This window comes from Ahaetulla prasina, chromosome 3, assembly GCF_028640845.1.
Source record: "Ahaetulla prasina isolate Xishuangbanna chromosome 3, ASM2864084v1, whole genome shotgun sequence".
Lineage (NCBI taxonomy): Eukaryota > Metazoa > Chordata > Lepidosauria > Squamata > Colubridae > Ahaetulla > Ahaetulla prasina.
The window spans coordinates 6,975,854-6,990,822 of NC_080541.1; the positions used below are offsets into that span (position 1 = coordinate 6,975,854).

The following is a 14,969-nucleotide window of genomic DNA, read 5'->3' on the forward strand; positions in this document are numbered from 1 at the left end:
GTCCTTGGACTATCAATTGGTGGTCCGCATAAAAATTATTTGCATTTTTTATCTTGCACTAAATCAGGGGTCCTCAAATTATGGCCCCTGGACCGGATACGTGCAATGAACGTTTGTGTTGCTGCAGAGAGTCTCCCCCTTCGGGGTCTTTTTATGTGGGTGGGTGGGGGCAGAAATTCCGACTTGGGGTCTGCTTCAGCTTCCTGGTGTGGGGCTTTGGGTGAAGGCTGGAGGGAAGTGCCACTGGTGGCAAGGAGCCGGAGGGCCTCGTTCCAGTGGGACTGCATCATGGCCAGGAACTGGCTGACCATCTCAGCCCACTGAGCCTCCAGGCACTGGTACCTGGCTTTTACACTCCCGCAGGTCTTCCCTCTGCTTGGAAAGCCTATGCTCCTAGTCCTCAGTGAGGTGCTTCTGCTGAGCCTCCTCAGTCGGATCCAATTTGAACTGAGCTGTTTTGCCAACTCTTTCTTGTGGTGGCTGCTTAGCTCCAGCAACTGCTTCCTGTTGGGGTCCTAAGGAGCCCAGGCGAGGAGGGGCTGGGCGGGGAGGGGCGAGTAGAGGCCGGCGAGGCGCCCCTTGACGTGAGTGACATCTAATTGGCCACGCCCATCCAGTCACCTGACCACCTAGCCACACCCACCCAGGTGGTCATTAGGCAGATCGTATTAGTGGTCCGCGGGATTTAAAATTATGAATTTAGTGGTCCCGGAGGTCCGAAAGGTTGGGGACCCCTGGACTAGAAGGCCTCCAAGGTCCCTTCCATTCTGTAACTAACTAAGTACTTGCTCTTTAGCTGCCCACCATTTATTTATTTATTTATTTGATTTATTTTGTCACAGCAGTATATATAAGCATAAGCATGAAGTAACTATATAGTATATAAGCATATATATGAGTATAAGTATGAAATGACTATATAAATTGGATATAATGAAAGGAAACAGTAGGACAGGAACGGTAGGCACGTTTGTGCTCTTTTTTTTATTAAAAAAAAAATTATTTCCATTTTCCAACATCATATTTATGTACAATCTGTTATCCATCATTAATCATTAATTTTTATTTATTGCTGATTCAGGCCTGCCCGATTGCCACTTCCTTTCTTCACAACCTCCCTCTCTACCCTCTACTACTTTCCCCTCCTTCATCTCCTTCACTTTACTACTTCCTCTCCTCCTTCTCCACTCCTCCCTTCTTCCACCCTCTCTAACCTTCTTATTCCCCTCCTCCTTCTCAACTCTTTCCTACCTACTTTCTTCCCCCCTCCTACTCCTCTCTCCCTTTCTTTCTGAAATGGCAGCCCCAATATCATTTCAAATTTGAATTTCGTATCTTCAATCATTACTGTACATTAATAACCAATCCATATTTTTTATTTATTTATTTATTATTTAGACTTTTATACCGCCCTTCTCCCGAAGGACTCAGGGCGGTGTACAGCCAAATTAAAATATACAATCTACAATATTAAAACAACAAATTAAAATAACATATTATATAACAGCCGAAAAATTTAAAAATTTAAATATAAAACCGTCCAATTGACCTCAATAAAACACAGTACCCCAATTTAAAATCACCAAAATTCAGATTTAAAAATTTAAAAATTAAAAGTTAAAAATTAAGAATTAAGCCAGTCCCGCTTGGATGAACAAATACGTTTTCAGTTCACGGCGAAAAGTCCGAAGGTCAGGTAGTTGACGCAAACCAGGGGGAAGTTCGTTCCAGAGGGTAGGTGCTCCTACAGAGAAGGCCCTTCCCCTGGGAGCCGCCAGCCGACATTGCTTGGCGGACGGCACCCTGAGAAGACCCTCTCTGTGTGAGCGTACGGGTCGGTGGGAGGCAAAGGGTAACAGCAGGCGGTCCCGTAAGTACCCAGGCCCTAAGCCATGGAGCGCTTTAAAGGTGGTAACCAACATATCATTTTCCCCCCTCACCCACCAGGTTTGTGCCGCCCCTCACCCCCCAGGTTTGTGCGCATATGCACGCCCCTTACAGACCTCTTAGGAATGGGGTGAGACCAGTGGTGGGATTCAAATAATTTAACAACCGTTTCTCTGCCCTAATGATTTCTTCCAACAACCAGTTCACCAAACTGCTCAGAAAGTTAACAACCGGTTCTCCCGAAGTGGTGCGAACCGGCTGAATCCCACCACTGGGTGAGGTCAATAGTAGACAGTCTTTGGTTGAAGCTTTGGGGATTTTGGGAAGAGACCACAGAGTCAGGTAATTTATTCCAGGCATTAACAACTCTGTTATGAACATCATGAACCAACCATGACGACGGAGCCTCTTCGCCTGCCCAAGCCGCGTTTTTCTGTCGTGTTTACCTCAGGGGCAAGCGCGATGTGTTCACAAACACACCTTCCCATTAATATATAATTGTGTTGTAGCACAATATATCGGCAGAAGCCGGGATGAATGAGGCAGCTCCGGGCATGGGAACCCTCTGGGAACCTTTTCACAGGGAAACGGTTCCTGTTGTTTTCTGATTTCCCTTTTAATGCGTATCTGGCAAAGACATCCTGTTTCCAGCCTTATTTGAAAAAGAGAGACAAACCCCCACCCCCCCCAAAAAAAGTCCAGATCATTTTGGGGGTTTTGTGTTGGCATTTTTTTTTCCTCCCCCTTCCCTGTTCTCCAAGCGTGGAAGGACAAAAAAAGATTATAACGCGGTCTTAAAAAGTTGTTTATCGAATGTCTAAATGACGAAGAATTTTTTTTTTTCCTTTATCCCTCTCGACCAAAAAAAAAACAACCAAAGCAAAACAGAAACATTGGGAGGAAACAATTGAAGCTGGGAATTTACTATCTTTAGGAACTTAGCCCTGAGAATCGGTTCCACGGCAATATTTCATTCGGGGCCAGATGACTGGCAACCCCTTCGGTTTAATTTCTCAATTTCCTCAGAACCTTTTAAAACAGGGGTCCCCAACTTTTCGGACCTCAAGGACCACTATATTCATAATTTTAAATCCCGCACGACCACTAATACCATCTGCCTAATAACCGCCTGGGTGGGCGTGGCTAGGTGGTCATGTGACTAGATGGGCGTGGCCAACTCGATGTCACTCACATCCAGGGACGCCTTGCTGGCCTCTACTTTGTTGTCTTATGCCAATCTGACAAACGAAGGGACTAAAAAGCCCCCTTTTGTCTTATGCCAATCTATTAAAAGGTTGCTTAAGTGACAGGGTTGAATTGACTAAAACTTCATCATACCATAAGATGTCTCCTGAAGGCAGATCGACAGCTTGATTGGTCAAAAAGGAACTCTTAATCTATGTGTCCTTCCTTCCCTTCCTTCCTTCCTTCCTTCCTTCCTTCCTTCCTTCCTTCCTTCTTCCCTCCCTCCCTCCTACCCACTCACTTCTTTCTTTCTTTCCCCTTCCCTATCATCCATCCATCCATTCATCATTCCATCCACCAATCTCCTTCCTTTCTTCTTTCACTCCTTCCTTTTTTCCTTCCTTCCATCCTCTTACCCACTCACTCATTCTTCCCCTTCCCTATCATTCCCTTCTTTCCTTTCTTGCTTCCTTCCTTCCCTGCCTCCCCTCTCCCTCCCCCTTTTCCTTCCTTCCTTCCTTCCTTCCTTCCTTCCTTCCTCCTCCTACCCACTCCTTTCTTTCCCTTCCCTATCATCCATCCATCCATCCATTCATCATTCCATCCACCAATCTCCTTCCTTTCTTCTTTCACTCCTTTTTTCCTTCCTTCCTTCCATCCTCTTACCCACTCACTCATTTTTCCTCTTCCCTATCATTCCTTCTTTCCTTTCTTGCTTCCTTCCTTCCCTGCCTCCCCTCTCCTCCCCTCTCCCTTCCTTACTTCCTTCTTCCCTCCCTCCCTCCTACCCACTCACTTCTTTCTTTCCCCTTCTCTATCATCCATCCATCCATTCATCATTCCATCCACCAATCTCCTTCCTTTCTTCTTTCACTCCTTCCTTTTTTCCTTCCTTCCTTCTATTCTCTTACCCACTCACTCATTTTTCCTCTTCCCTATCATTCCTTCTTTCCTTTCTTTCTTGCTTCCTTCCTTCCTGACTCCCTCTCCATCCCCTTTTCCTTCCTTCCTTCCTTCCTTCTTCTTCTTCCTTCCTCCCTCCTACCCACTCCTTTCTTTCCCTTCCCTATCATCCATCCATCCATCCATTCATCATTCCATCCACCAATCTCCTTCCTTTCTTCTTTCACTCCTTTTTCCTTCCTTCCTTCCATCCTCTTACCCACTCACTCATTTTTCCTCTTCCCTATCATTCCTTCTTTCCTTTCTTGCTTCCTTCCTTCCCTGCCTCCCCTCTCCTCCCCTCTCCCTTCCTTCCTTCCTTCTTCCCTTCCTCCCTCCTACCCACTCCTTTCTTTCCCTTCCCTATCATCCATCCATCCATCCATTCATCATTCCATCCACCAATCTCCTTCCTTTCTTCTTTCACTCCTTTTTCCTTCCTTCCTTCCATCCTCTTACCCACTCACTCATTTTTCCTCTTCCCTATCATTCCTTCTTTCCTTTCTTGCTTCCTTCCTTCCCTGCCTCCCTCTCCCTCCCCTCTCCCTTCCTTACTTCCTTCTTCCTCCTCCCTCCTACCCACTCACTTCTTTCTTTCCCTTCTCTATCATCCATCCATCCATTCATCATTCCATCCACCAATCTCCTTCCTTTCTTCTTTCACTCCTTCCTTTTTCCTTCCTTCCTTCTATTCTCTTACCCACTCACTCATTTTTCCTCTTCCCTATCATTCCTTCTTTCCTTTCTTGCTTCCTTCCTTCCCTGCCTCCCCTCTCCCTCCCCCTCTCCCTTCCTTACTTCCTTCTTCCCTCCCTCCCTCCTACCCACTCCTTTCTTTCCCTTCCCTATCATCCATCCATCCATCCATTCATCATTCCATCCACCAATCTCCTTCCTTTCTTCTTTCACTCCTTTTTCCTTCCTTCCTTCCATCCTCTTACCCACTCACTCATTTTTCCTCTTCCCTATCATTCCTTCTTTCCTTTCTTGCTTCCTTCCTTCCCTGCCTCCCCTCTCCTCCCCTCTCCCTTCCTTACTTCCTTCTTCCTCCTCCCTCCTACCCACTCACTTCTTTCTTTCCCTTCTCTATCATCCATCCATCCATTCATCATTCCATCCACCAATCTCCTTCCTTTCTTCTTTCACTCCTTCCTTTTTTCCTTCCTTCCTTCTATTCTCTTACCCACTCACTCATTTTTCCTCTTCCCTATCATTCCCTTCTTTCCTTTCTTTCTTGCTTCCTTCCTTCCCTGACTCCCCTCTCCATCCCCCTTTTCCTTCCTTCCTTCCTTCCTTCCTTCCTTCCTTCCTTCTTTCTGCTTTTTAAAATATATGTAATTTCCCATCCTGGAATTTTTCTCACACGAACTAACTCACAGCCCTTCTTCTTCTTCTTCTTCTCCTTCTCCAGGCCTTGCTATCGGAGATGTCCCAGACAAGCAGCCCATCGGTATCGTCCTCACCGTTCTCGGCGTGGTGGTGCTGGATTTCTGCGCTGACGCAACCGAGGGGCCCATCCGCGCCTATTTGCTGGATGTGGTGGACAGCGAAGAGCAGGATATGGCCCTCAATATCCATGCTTTTTCAGCCGGTACGATGCTTGCTTGTGTTATTCCCCCCTGATAAACCCTGCAGCTTTCTAGGCTCGTCTTCGTTGTGAAAGTTTTGGGGAGGGTCAAAATACATGGTTCCCTATGAAATCATTCCAAGCCAGAGACAGGAAGCATAACTGAATTGGAACATTTTTTTCCCCTTTCTTTCTAGTTTAATAGAATATATTTAAGTAACCATATAATCACTAATGTTGCATCCCACCTGCCTTTGGGGGACTATGTGTCAGTTGGTCAGCCATATATAATTAATCAATTTAATGAATGAATATCCTGAAATAATTAATATTCCCCATGTATCGGTAGATTTTTAGTAAATAAAAGATGGAAAAAATGACATACATTAAGTTCTTGAGAAGTTTTGCATTACGTGGCTGTTTCTTTCTCCCTCCCTCTCTCTCTCTCTCTCTCTCTTTCTCTCCTCCTCCCTCCCTCTCTCTCTCTTTTTGAAGCCACTTATTTATTTAAATATTTTAAAGGCATTTGTTGGAATCTCATTGGAATCTCATTGGGATTACATCTCTTTCTCTGGCTTTTTGTCAATTTGAAGACTATCTTCAATCCCCCTGGGTATTTTTATTATTTATTTTTTAAAAAGAGGAGGCAAAGAACATGCTGCTGGGATTTGCTGTTTTCAGGCTGTTTTGAAACCTACTTTTTATCCCTCTAATCTAAGGAGCGGTGTTGCTCCTAAACCCAGCCTCTGGATATTCATCGATTTTTGTAGGAAAAACAGTAGGATTTATTCAAGTGTAGCCTAGCAGTGTGATCCGAGCTTGTACTCGAATAAATCCTCCCAACTTTTTATAAACTAGTGGTCACCCTCTTGATGTTTTTTGACCATTTCCTCCATGAGGCGTGGTGCCTCACTGGCTTAATGACCCTAGAGATGGTCTCTGCTCTAGCGGTTTGAGTCCTAGCACCGCAGGGCAAGTTGAGTTCCCGTCACTCATCTCAGCTTCTGTTCACTTAACGATTCAAAAGCTCATACTATGCGAGTTAGATAAATGGGTACCACTTCAGTGGGGAGATGAGTTGGTACTCCATTTAGGCAGTCAGATTCCTGCCAGCTCTGAACCTTCCCGGCCTCAGCTCCTGTTTGCAAGGTGGCTCCGAGCCTTGGATGGCGCTGCAGAAAAGAGCAGCTCGCCTTTCTCTCTGGTGCAAAGCCAGCTCGCCCTCTTGTGGCTCACCTTGGGAAGTACACAAACATTTCCTACAACAGAGCTGGTAATTTGGCAGTCAAACTATTATTGTGCAATGGCTTGGTGTTCTCCTGGTTAATGTAACAATGCCATACAACAATAACAATAGTAATAAAAATAACAAAATACCATGATTTGCAAATTGAAGTTGGGCGACTATGAAGGAAGATATCAATGGTTGTACCAATAGGAGCCCTTGGAGCAATACCCAAAGAGCTGCCTAGATTACATGGAAATTTTGAATTTAGTAGACCTCAATATCGTGACTTTGCTGTTGAACTGTTAAGTTTTACCAGTCCCAGACCATGAATCGAATTGAAGATTAAGTTAACAACAACAACGATGATGATGATGATAATTTTCTTGTACTATAATAATATAACAACAAAAACAAAAAATACGAAGACTTACAAAGAGAAATAGAACGACTGTAGCAAAGGCAAGAAAGGGTAGAGTACCACTAGTAATAGGCACCTTGGATGCAATTCCAAAACAACTGGAGCACCAGTTGAACACCATTGGCATTGACAAATTTGCCAGCAGTCAATTGCAGAAAGCGGCTTTGGAACTTGGAACAGCTTCCATCCTGTAACCCCATCCAACATCCAGATCTGCCTATCACAGGTCCTTGGTAAGGACTCGCTAGGTACACAAAAATGCCAGACCCAGTCTGAACATCCGGCTGTGCGATGATCAGCAGCAGTAGTAGTAGTAGGAAAACTACTAGTACTAGTAGTAGCCACCTCCTCCTTGCTTGGAAGTCTTTTATGCTTGTGTTCTGTCCTCCTCGCCTCTGTCCGAATGATGGCTTAATTAGCCGGCTCTTATCAGCTTTGGCAGCAAAAGAGCCAAGAGCCCTCGTTAGCTGCCAAGACGCTGGTGAGTCACAACCTTCAGCTCTAGTCAATCCGTGGATTTGCCTGATACAAAGAGACACACCAGCTCTTGCTGCCTTTTATATCCTGTGGGGTGTGGCTCCATGACTCAGCACTTCCTAGGCCTGCCCCACCCCTGCTTCTGTTGTTCCCGCCCCTCCTGCCTACGAAACCTAGGGTCCAGCCAGGCCTGATTGCCATCAGCCGGGTCTGGAGGCGTGGCCTGGGGGGGGGAGAGTCAGGGGACGGAGGCCTCGTTATCTCTTTCACCTGGCCTGCTTCTGGGTCCTGGAGCTGAGCCAGGGAAGCCGGTGCTTCCGAGGTAAGTCCTGACGGCCCTTCCCCCTCACTGTCCAAGTCACTTTCTGGCAGCAGGCCCAGCTCCAAGGCACTTTCGGGCATGGGGCCAGGTTCGGGGTGGGAGCCACAACAGCTTGGAAGAGGAATCTTAGCAAGAGCGAAGTAGTTCCTAACGCTTTACAAATGCACTCAAAAGAAATTGCCTCCGTCAGTTGCGTTCTCTTTTAAAAGCTTTAAGACTGAGGGAGAAGCCCCCAGAGGCTGCAGCCCAATCTTGCAGCTGAAGTTGGATGGCAACAGGCTGAAGATTGAGACAACTGGGGAAATGTTTATTATTGAATAGAAGAATAGAATAGAATAGAATTTTATTGGCCAAGTGTGATTGGACACACAAGGAATTTGTCTTGGTGCATATGCTCTCAGTGTACATAAAAGAAAAGATACGTTCATCAAGGTACAACATTTACAACACAATTGATGATCAATATATCAATATAAATCATAAGGATTGCCAGCAACAAGTTATAGTCATACAGTCATAAGTGGAAAGAGATTGGCGATGGGAACTATGAAACGATTAATAGTAGTGCAGATTCAGTAAATAGTCTGACAGTGTAGCAGAGTGATGGCCTTCGGGAAAAAACTGTTCTTGTGTCTAGTTGTTCTGGTGTGCAGTGCTCTATAGCGTCGTTTTGAGGGTAGGGGTTGAAACAGTTTATGTCCTGGATGCGAGGGATCTGCAAATATTTTCACGGCCCTCTTCTTGATTCGTGCAGTATACAGGTCCTCAATGGAAGGCAGGTTGGTAGCAATTATTTTTTCTGCAGTTCTAATTATCCTCTGAAGTCTGTGTTTTTCTTGTTGGGTTGCAGAACCGAACCAGACAGTTATAGAGGTGCAAATGACAGACTCAATAATTCCTCTGTATTGAGTCTGTCATTTGCACCTCTATAACTGTCTGGTTCGGTTCTGCAACCCAACATTGGTGGTGTGTATTGGAAGCACTCTTGCCTAACAGTGGTTAAGTAGGGCTCAGATCCCCCCACAATTTGCAGTTGACTCTGGGGTGATGATCCTATCCCTCCCCACTAACTAAATATGAGTGCAGCTTTGAGATGGTTGAAAGAAAGACCTTCTCATCGTTGCCAGAAATCAGAGGAAAAAAATAAAACCGGGGCGTCTCCAAACTTGGCAACTTCTAAGGCTTGTGGACTCTCAGCATTCCTCAGTCAGCCATTTTGACTTTTCTTTTTCTTCTCAGCCCTCATTGGCATATGACTTCATTTGTGGAGGGGATGTCGTGTCCCACTCCTCCTCTGACGGCCGGGTCGGGGAAGTCCGTATCAAGCGTGGCCACAAAGCCTCTGCAGCTTTGCCAGAGTCCTGTCAGAGTCCTCAGGGCTGGCAGGAGTCCAAGATGTGACTTCAGCAATCCAAATTAGACTTTGCCTGACTCAAAGAATGCCAGAAAGCAGATCCTTTATATAGGCCATGGGGTGTGGCTCCATGACTCAGCACTTATCCAAGCCTGCCCCTCCCTTCCTTTTGCTGACGTCACCTCTCCATTCTCCGGAAGCCTGGATCTGTCCATCCTCCAGCTGCCAGCAATTCCAGCTCGTGACTGGCTTCATGCTCCTCATGTTCACATGCTGTGGGGGAGGGGTTTATTTGCTCGGTCTGTCCGGGCATGGTGCCAGGACTGGGGGCTTGAGGCATGCCAAGCCATTCGTCTTGCTCCATCTGTCCGGGCATGGTGCCAGGACTGGGGGCTGGAGGCATGCCAGGCCATTCGTCTGCACTATCAGTCCCTGGCTGAGATAACAGGAGATGAGAGGGGCCCGGCTGCGGAGAGGGGGGCGGGCAAGGCATAACAGGGGGAACACAACATTGATGCTTGTTTAATTTGAGCAAGCATCGATGCTGTATTTCCCCCTCCTCAAAGATGCTTCAGTCAGGGCAGGGGTCTCCCACTTGGCCACTTTAAGACTTGTGGACTTCAACTCCCAGAATCCCTCAGCCAGCATGGCTGCCTGAGGAATTCTGGGAGTTGAAATCCACAAATCTTAAAGTGGCCACGTTTTTGGAGACCCCTGGACTAAACCATTGACCATAGCATGAATAACCCACTGCAGCTTTTCCCAAGTAGGGGAATTACAGAATCCATGATGGTCGGGCCTCCTGGATGTAGTAGTCGTAGCTCCTCTGAACATCACCAAATTGGGAGAAGAGTGGTGTTTGCCTGGTTATGCTTACGATAAGGGATTCTTGGTATTCTGTGAGCCCCTCGCATGCTGATGATATTACCTAGTTTGGTAACGAAATGTCTGTAAGAAAACAACCCAGCTCAGAGTTCAACCCTGAGCTACAAATATTCTGCTGACAATGTTCAGATCCACAACGCTGAACACAAAAAAAATCCAGGTGAAAATCCTTTGAATGTTCCTCAAGGAACTTTCTTCCTCTTTTTCCCCACAATCTGCCACTCTTTGGGGGAGGAGCTGTGCGGTTCTTCTCGCCTTTCCCAAAGTGGCCATTTTGTACCTTTGCCTTTCTCTTCATCCGTAGGCCTGGGAGGAGCCATTGGCTACATGCTGGGCGGCCTCGACTGGATGCACACCATCTTAGGCAGCCTCTTCAAATCCCAGGAGCAAGTCCTCTTCTTCTTTGCCGCCATTATCTTCTCGGTTTCCGTTGTCCTCCACCTATGCAGCATCGAAGAAGAGCAATACAACCCCCAGCAGGACCGGATGGACGACGAGGCGGAGACCCTCTCAAGCGTGAAGCTGAGCGGCAGCCTCCCTCCCCTCAACCGGCTTAACGTCATCAACGAGGAGGAGCCTTACGGGAACTCCCTCTTCCCAGACGAGGTCCAGTCCGAACAAGACCTCAACCTGGAGTTCCTGGAGGTGGACATTGTCAGGAGTAAGAGCGATTCGGTCCTGCACATGCCGGACGCCACCCTCGATATGGAATCGGAGCTGCTTTTCCTTCACGAGATCGAGCCTTCCATTTTTCAGGATTCGTCCTACCCGGCGACGCCGCACAGCACCAGCCAAGAACTCATGAAATCCAAATTCAACCGCTTGTCCGCTTTCCTCAGGGAGAACGAGAAGGAGGAGGAGATGTTACTTGAGAATCACTTGAACGAGGCCAAAGTCCCCAACGGGAATGGTTCCCTACCAAAAGATCTCCTGAACGGACACATCAGGGTGGGCATGAAGCAGTCGTGCACCTCGAGCTCCATGCGCCGGCGGAGACACATGTTCTACCGCCAGCCTTCTAACACCTTCTCCTACTATGGGAAGATCGGGTCCCACCACTACCGCTTCCGGCGGGCCAATGCCGTGGTCTTGATCAAGTCCTCTCGGAGCATGAATGACATCTACGACATGCAGAAGAGGCAGCGGCAGAGATACCGGCACCGGAACCCGAGCGGCGCAACCAACTCCAGCGGAGACACGGAGAGCGAGGAAGGCGAAACGGAGACCACCGTGAGACTCTTGTGGTTGTCCATGCTGAAGATGCCCAAAGAGCTGCTGCGGCTTTGCGTTTGTCACCTCTTGACCTGGTTTTCCATCATTGCTGAAGCTGTCTTCTACACCGACTTCATGGGGCAGGTCATCTTCCATGGTGATCCCAAGGTGAGCACTGGTGTCGCCAGGGGCTGATGAGCAGAAAAGGAATGTTTGCGCAACCACAAACACACAGTCACATATACACACCGGGGGGTGGGGGGAGGGACAGAGATCCTGTTAACAAAATCTTCTCTGAGATTTGGGACCTCCTTACAAACAGATTCAGTCCCAATAGAAATTTGTAAAACCTACACAACATTGTACGTAGGTTATTCAGTTGTGTGTAACATCCTGTGCCTAGTTGTCTGTGATGACTGAAGAGTAACATCTAGGCAACCAGGGAGAAAGCATTCCAAAATGTTTATTTTTTCCTGCTTGGGATGTAGCCATAAAGCTGACTTGATAGACCATTTTTACCATTTTGTATCTGTAAGTTGAACTGAGAACCTTTCTATTAAGGGCAAGTTCTAAATAGCCTTGCAGGAGGAGGAAGTGGACGTATGAGGTCCTTGGTGCTCTCTGAGCTTGGTTTAGATAAATTTAGATATACCAGCGCTGATAATTACTGATGATGTTACCCAGTTAGGTAATGAAATGTTTGCAAGGAAAACACCAAACTGTTCTGTCCTCCTCCGCCTCCGTCCGAATGATGGCTTAATTAGCCGGCCCTATCGGCTCTGGCCACAAAAGAGCCAGCATCTGCCAAGAGCCCTTGTTATTTTCCATGACGCTGGTGAGTCACAAACTTCAGCTCTAGTCAATCAGTGGATTTGCCTGTTACAAAGAGGCACACCAGCTCTGGCTGCCTTTTATATCCTGTGGGGTGTGGCTCCATGACTCAGCACTTCCTAGGCCTGCCCCACCCCTGCTTCTGTTGTTCTCGCCTCTCCTGCCTACGAAACTTAGGGTCCAGCCAGGCCTGATTGCTGTCAGCTGGGTATGGAGGCGTGGCCTGGGGGGGAAGAGTCAGGGGACAGAGGCCTCGTTATCTCCTCCACCTGGCCTGCCTTTGGCTCCTGGAGTTGAGCCAGGGAAGCCGGTGCTCCCGAGGTAAGTCCTGACGGCCCTTCCCCCTCACTTTCCGAGTCACTTTCTGGCAGGGGGCCTGGCTCCAAGTCACTTTCTGGCAGCAGGACCAGCTCGGGGGGGTGCAGACACTACACAAACACAGAAAGCACCAATGACCTCATAGTCCTCCTCCTCTCTGCAATCCCCACTCCCTTCTAGCACTGATGATGTTACCCAGTTAGATAATGAAATGACTGCAAGAAAACAACCAAGCTCAGAGAGCATCAGGGATCCCACAATCCTCCTCCTCTTCTCCACAAACCCCACTCCCTTCTAGCACTGATAACGTTACCTAGTTGGCTAATTAAACTTCAGTAAAGGATGCGGTGGTTCAGTGGCTAAGACAATGAGCTTGTCGATCGAAAGGTCGGCAATTCAGCGGTTCGAATCCCTAGTGCCGCGTAACGGGATGAGCGCCCGTTACTTGTCCCAGCTTCTGCCAACCTAGCAGTTCGAAAGCAGGTAAAAAATGCAAGTAGAAAAAATAGAGACCGCCTTTGGTGGGAAGGTCACAGCGTTCCGTGCACCTTTGGCGTTGAATCATGCCGGCCACATGACCACGGAGACATCTTCGGACAGTGCTGGCTCTTCGGCTTTGAAACGGAGATGAGCACCGCCCCCTGGAATCGGGAACGACTAGCACAGGGGTCTGCAAACTTGGCTCTTTTGAGACTTGTGGACGTCAACTCTCAGAGTTCCTCAAACTTGGTTCTTTTAAGACTTGTGGATTTCAACTCCCCGAGAAGTTGAAGTGGACTTCAACTCTGGGAGTTGAAGTCCACAAGTCTTAAAAGAGCCAAGTTTGCAGACCCCTGGACTAGCACATAGGTGCGAGGGGAACCTTTACCTAATGAAACATCTGCAAGAAAACCGCCAAGCTCAGGAAGCACCATTGACCCCACAGGGAGCTACAAATAGTCTCTTTTAAAGAAGTGGAGCTGGGAAATTGGTGGAGAAGATGGTCCATCGTTTCTTGCAAGTCTTCTGCCTTTGATCAAAGCCTCTTCTTTCCTGGCAGGCTCCTTCTAATTCTACCGAACTGCAGGACTACAGCGCTGGCGTCCAAATGGGCTGCTGGGGCTTGGTCATCTATGCTGCTACTGCTGCGGTCTGTTCAGGTGAGAGGCTTCCTGCTACTATCCTGGATTAAGATTGGGTGAATAGTTGCATAATTGGGAAGAGGAGGCAGAATGGTAAACCAGGGGTTGATCACGATCATGATGTTATCCATTCAGACCTGTCCGACTCTTGGCCCAGGTGGTCTCTCCACTTCTTCCGGTCTTGCACTACTTCCTTGAGTTGCCCTGTTGTCTGGCCGGTGTCAGCTTTGATGGTGAACTAGAACATACCGAATGATAGCATCTCCATGTTGGAATGGGAAAGACGGCTAATCTCCCAGAAAAGTCCTTAGTTAATTTGGGACATTCTGCACGGAAAATATGTTCTCCTCCTCAAAGCTAAAGCTCCTTCCTTAATCATTTGTTTCCAAATTGCTGCCCTCAAGTTGCATTGGTTGAGAATTGTAATCCCTGAAGTTCTGGGCATGAGGCTGGAGAAAGATCCTTGGTCCAAGACAGGGGTGGGATTCTACCAGTTCGGACCGGTTAGGGCAAACCGATATCTCCGATGATCAGGTGGGCCCTCCCACCCCTGCGCTTTACTGACCTAGATCTTCTCAGCTGATTTACACGGTAGAGTAGATTGCCATGCCTCAGCTGTGTTAGCTCCCCAGCAGTAACACGGAAGGTACGTTTTCGTAAAATTGCGCGCTCGATCACCGAACCAGCCTAGTATGGCTTCCAAAGCTGACACTGGCAGGATCCCACCACTGGCCCAAGATGTATCCTGTAGACCACATATGGGTCCTATAAGCCAGAGATCTCCAAACTTGGCAGCCTTAAGACTTGTGGACTTCAACTCCCCAGAATTCCTCAGCCAGCCAGGAATTCTGAGAGATGAAGTCCCGCACTTTTGGTGTTGCCGTGGTTGGAGATTCCTGCTATAAGCTTTGGCCTGAGGATTGCACTCTCAAATTTCAAGAGATAGAATGGGAGAAGAATAAAAGACACAATCAGACAATCATGTAACTACCTTCCCAAAGTTAAGAGAACGTGAGATTAATTAACTGCATTATTTGCCTGATACTTGATGTGGCATGTCACGCTTTTGGGAAAGTGGTTCCTCCCAACAATTTTGAGTTTTAACACAAGTCTAACCCTGGAAGGATTATCTCTGCCCCCGGCATGGCTGGCTGGGGAATTTTGGGAGTTGAGGTCCACAGATCTTAAGGTGCCAAGGCGGGACATCCCTTCTCTAAACCAA

The 14,969-nt window shown here is 47.6% G+C and overlaps 1 protein-coding gene across 2 annotated transcripts in view; it reads left to right on the forward strand.

Annotated features, from left to right (window-relative positions):
• Positions 1-14,969, forward strand: part of SLC45A4 (solute carrier family 45 member 4) — a 118,677-nt gene that overhangs the window by 100,332 nt on the left and 3,376 nt on the right. For both annotated transcript variants that reach the window (XM_058175548.1, XM_058175549.1), the window contains exons 4-6: positions 5,426-5,605; positions 10,570-11,645; positions 13,666-13,765. In XM_058175548.1, the coding sequence (XP_058031531.1) occupies positions 5,426-5,605; positions 10,570-11,645; positions 13,666-13,765 (1,356 nt within the window). The remainder of the gene's footprint in view (positions 1-5,425; positions 5,606-10,569; positions 11,646-13,665; positions 13,766-14,969) is intronic.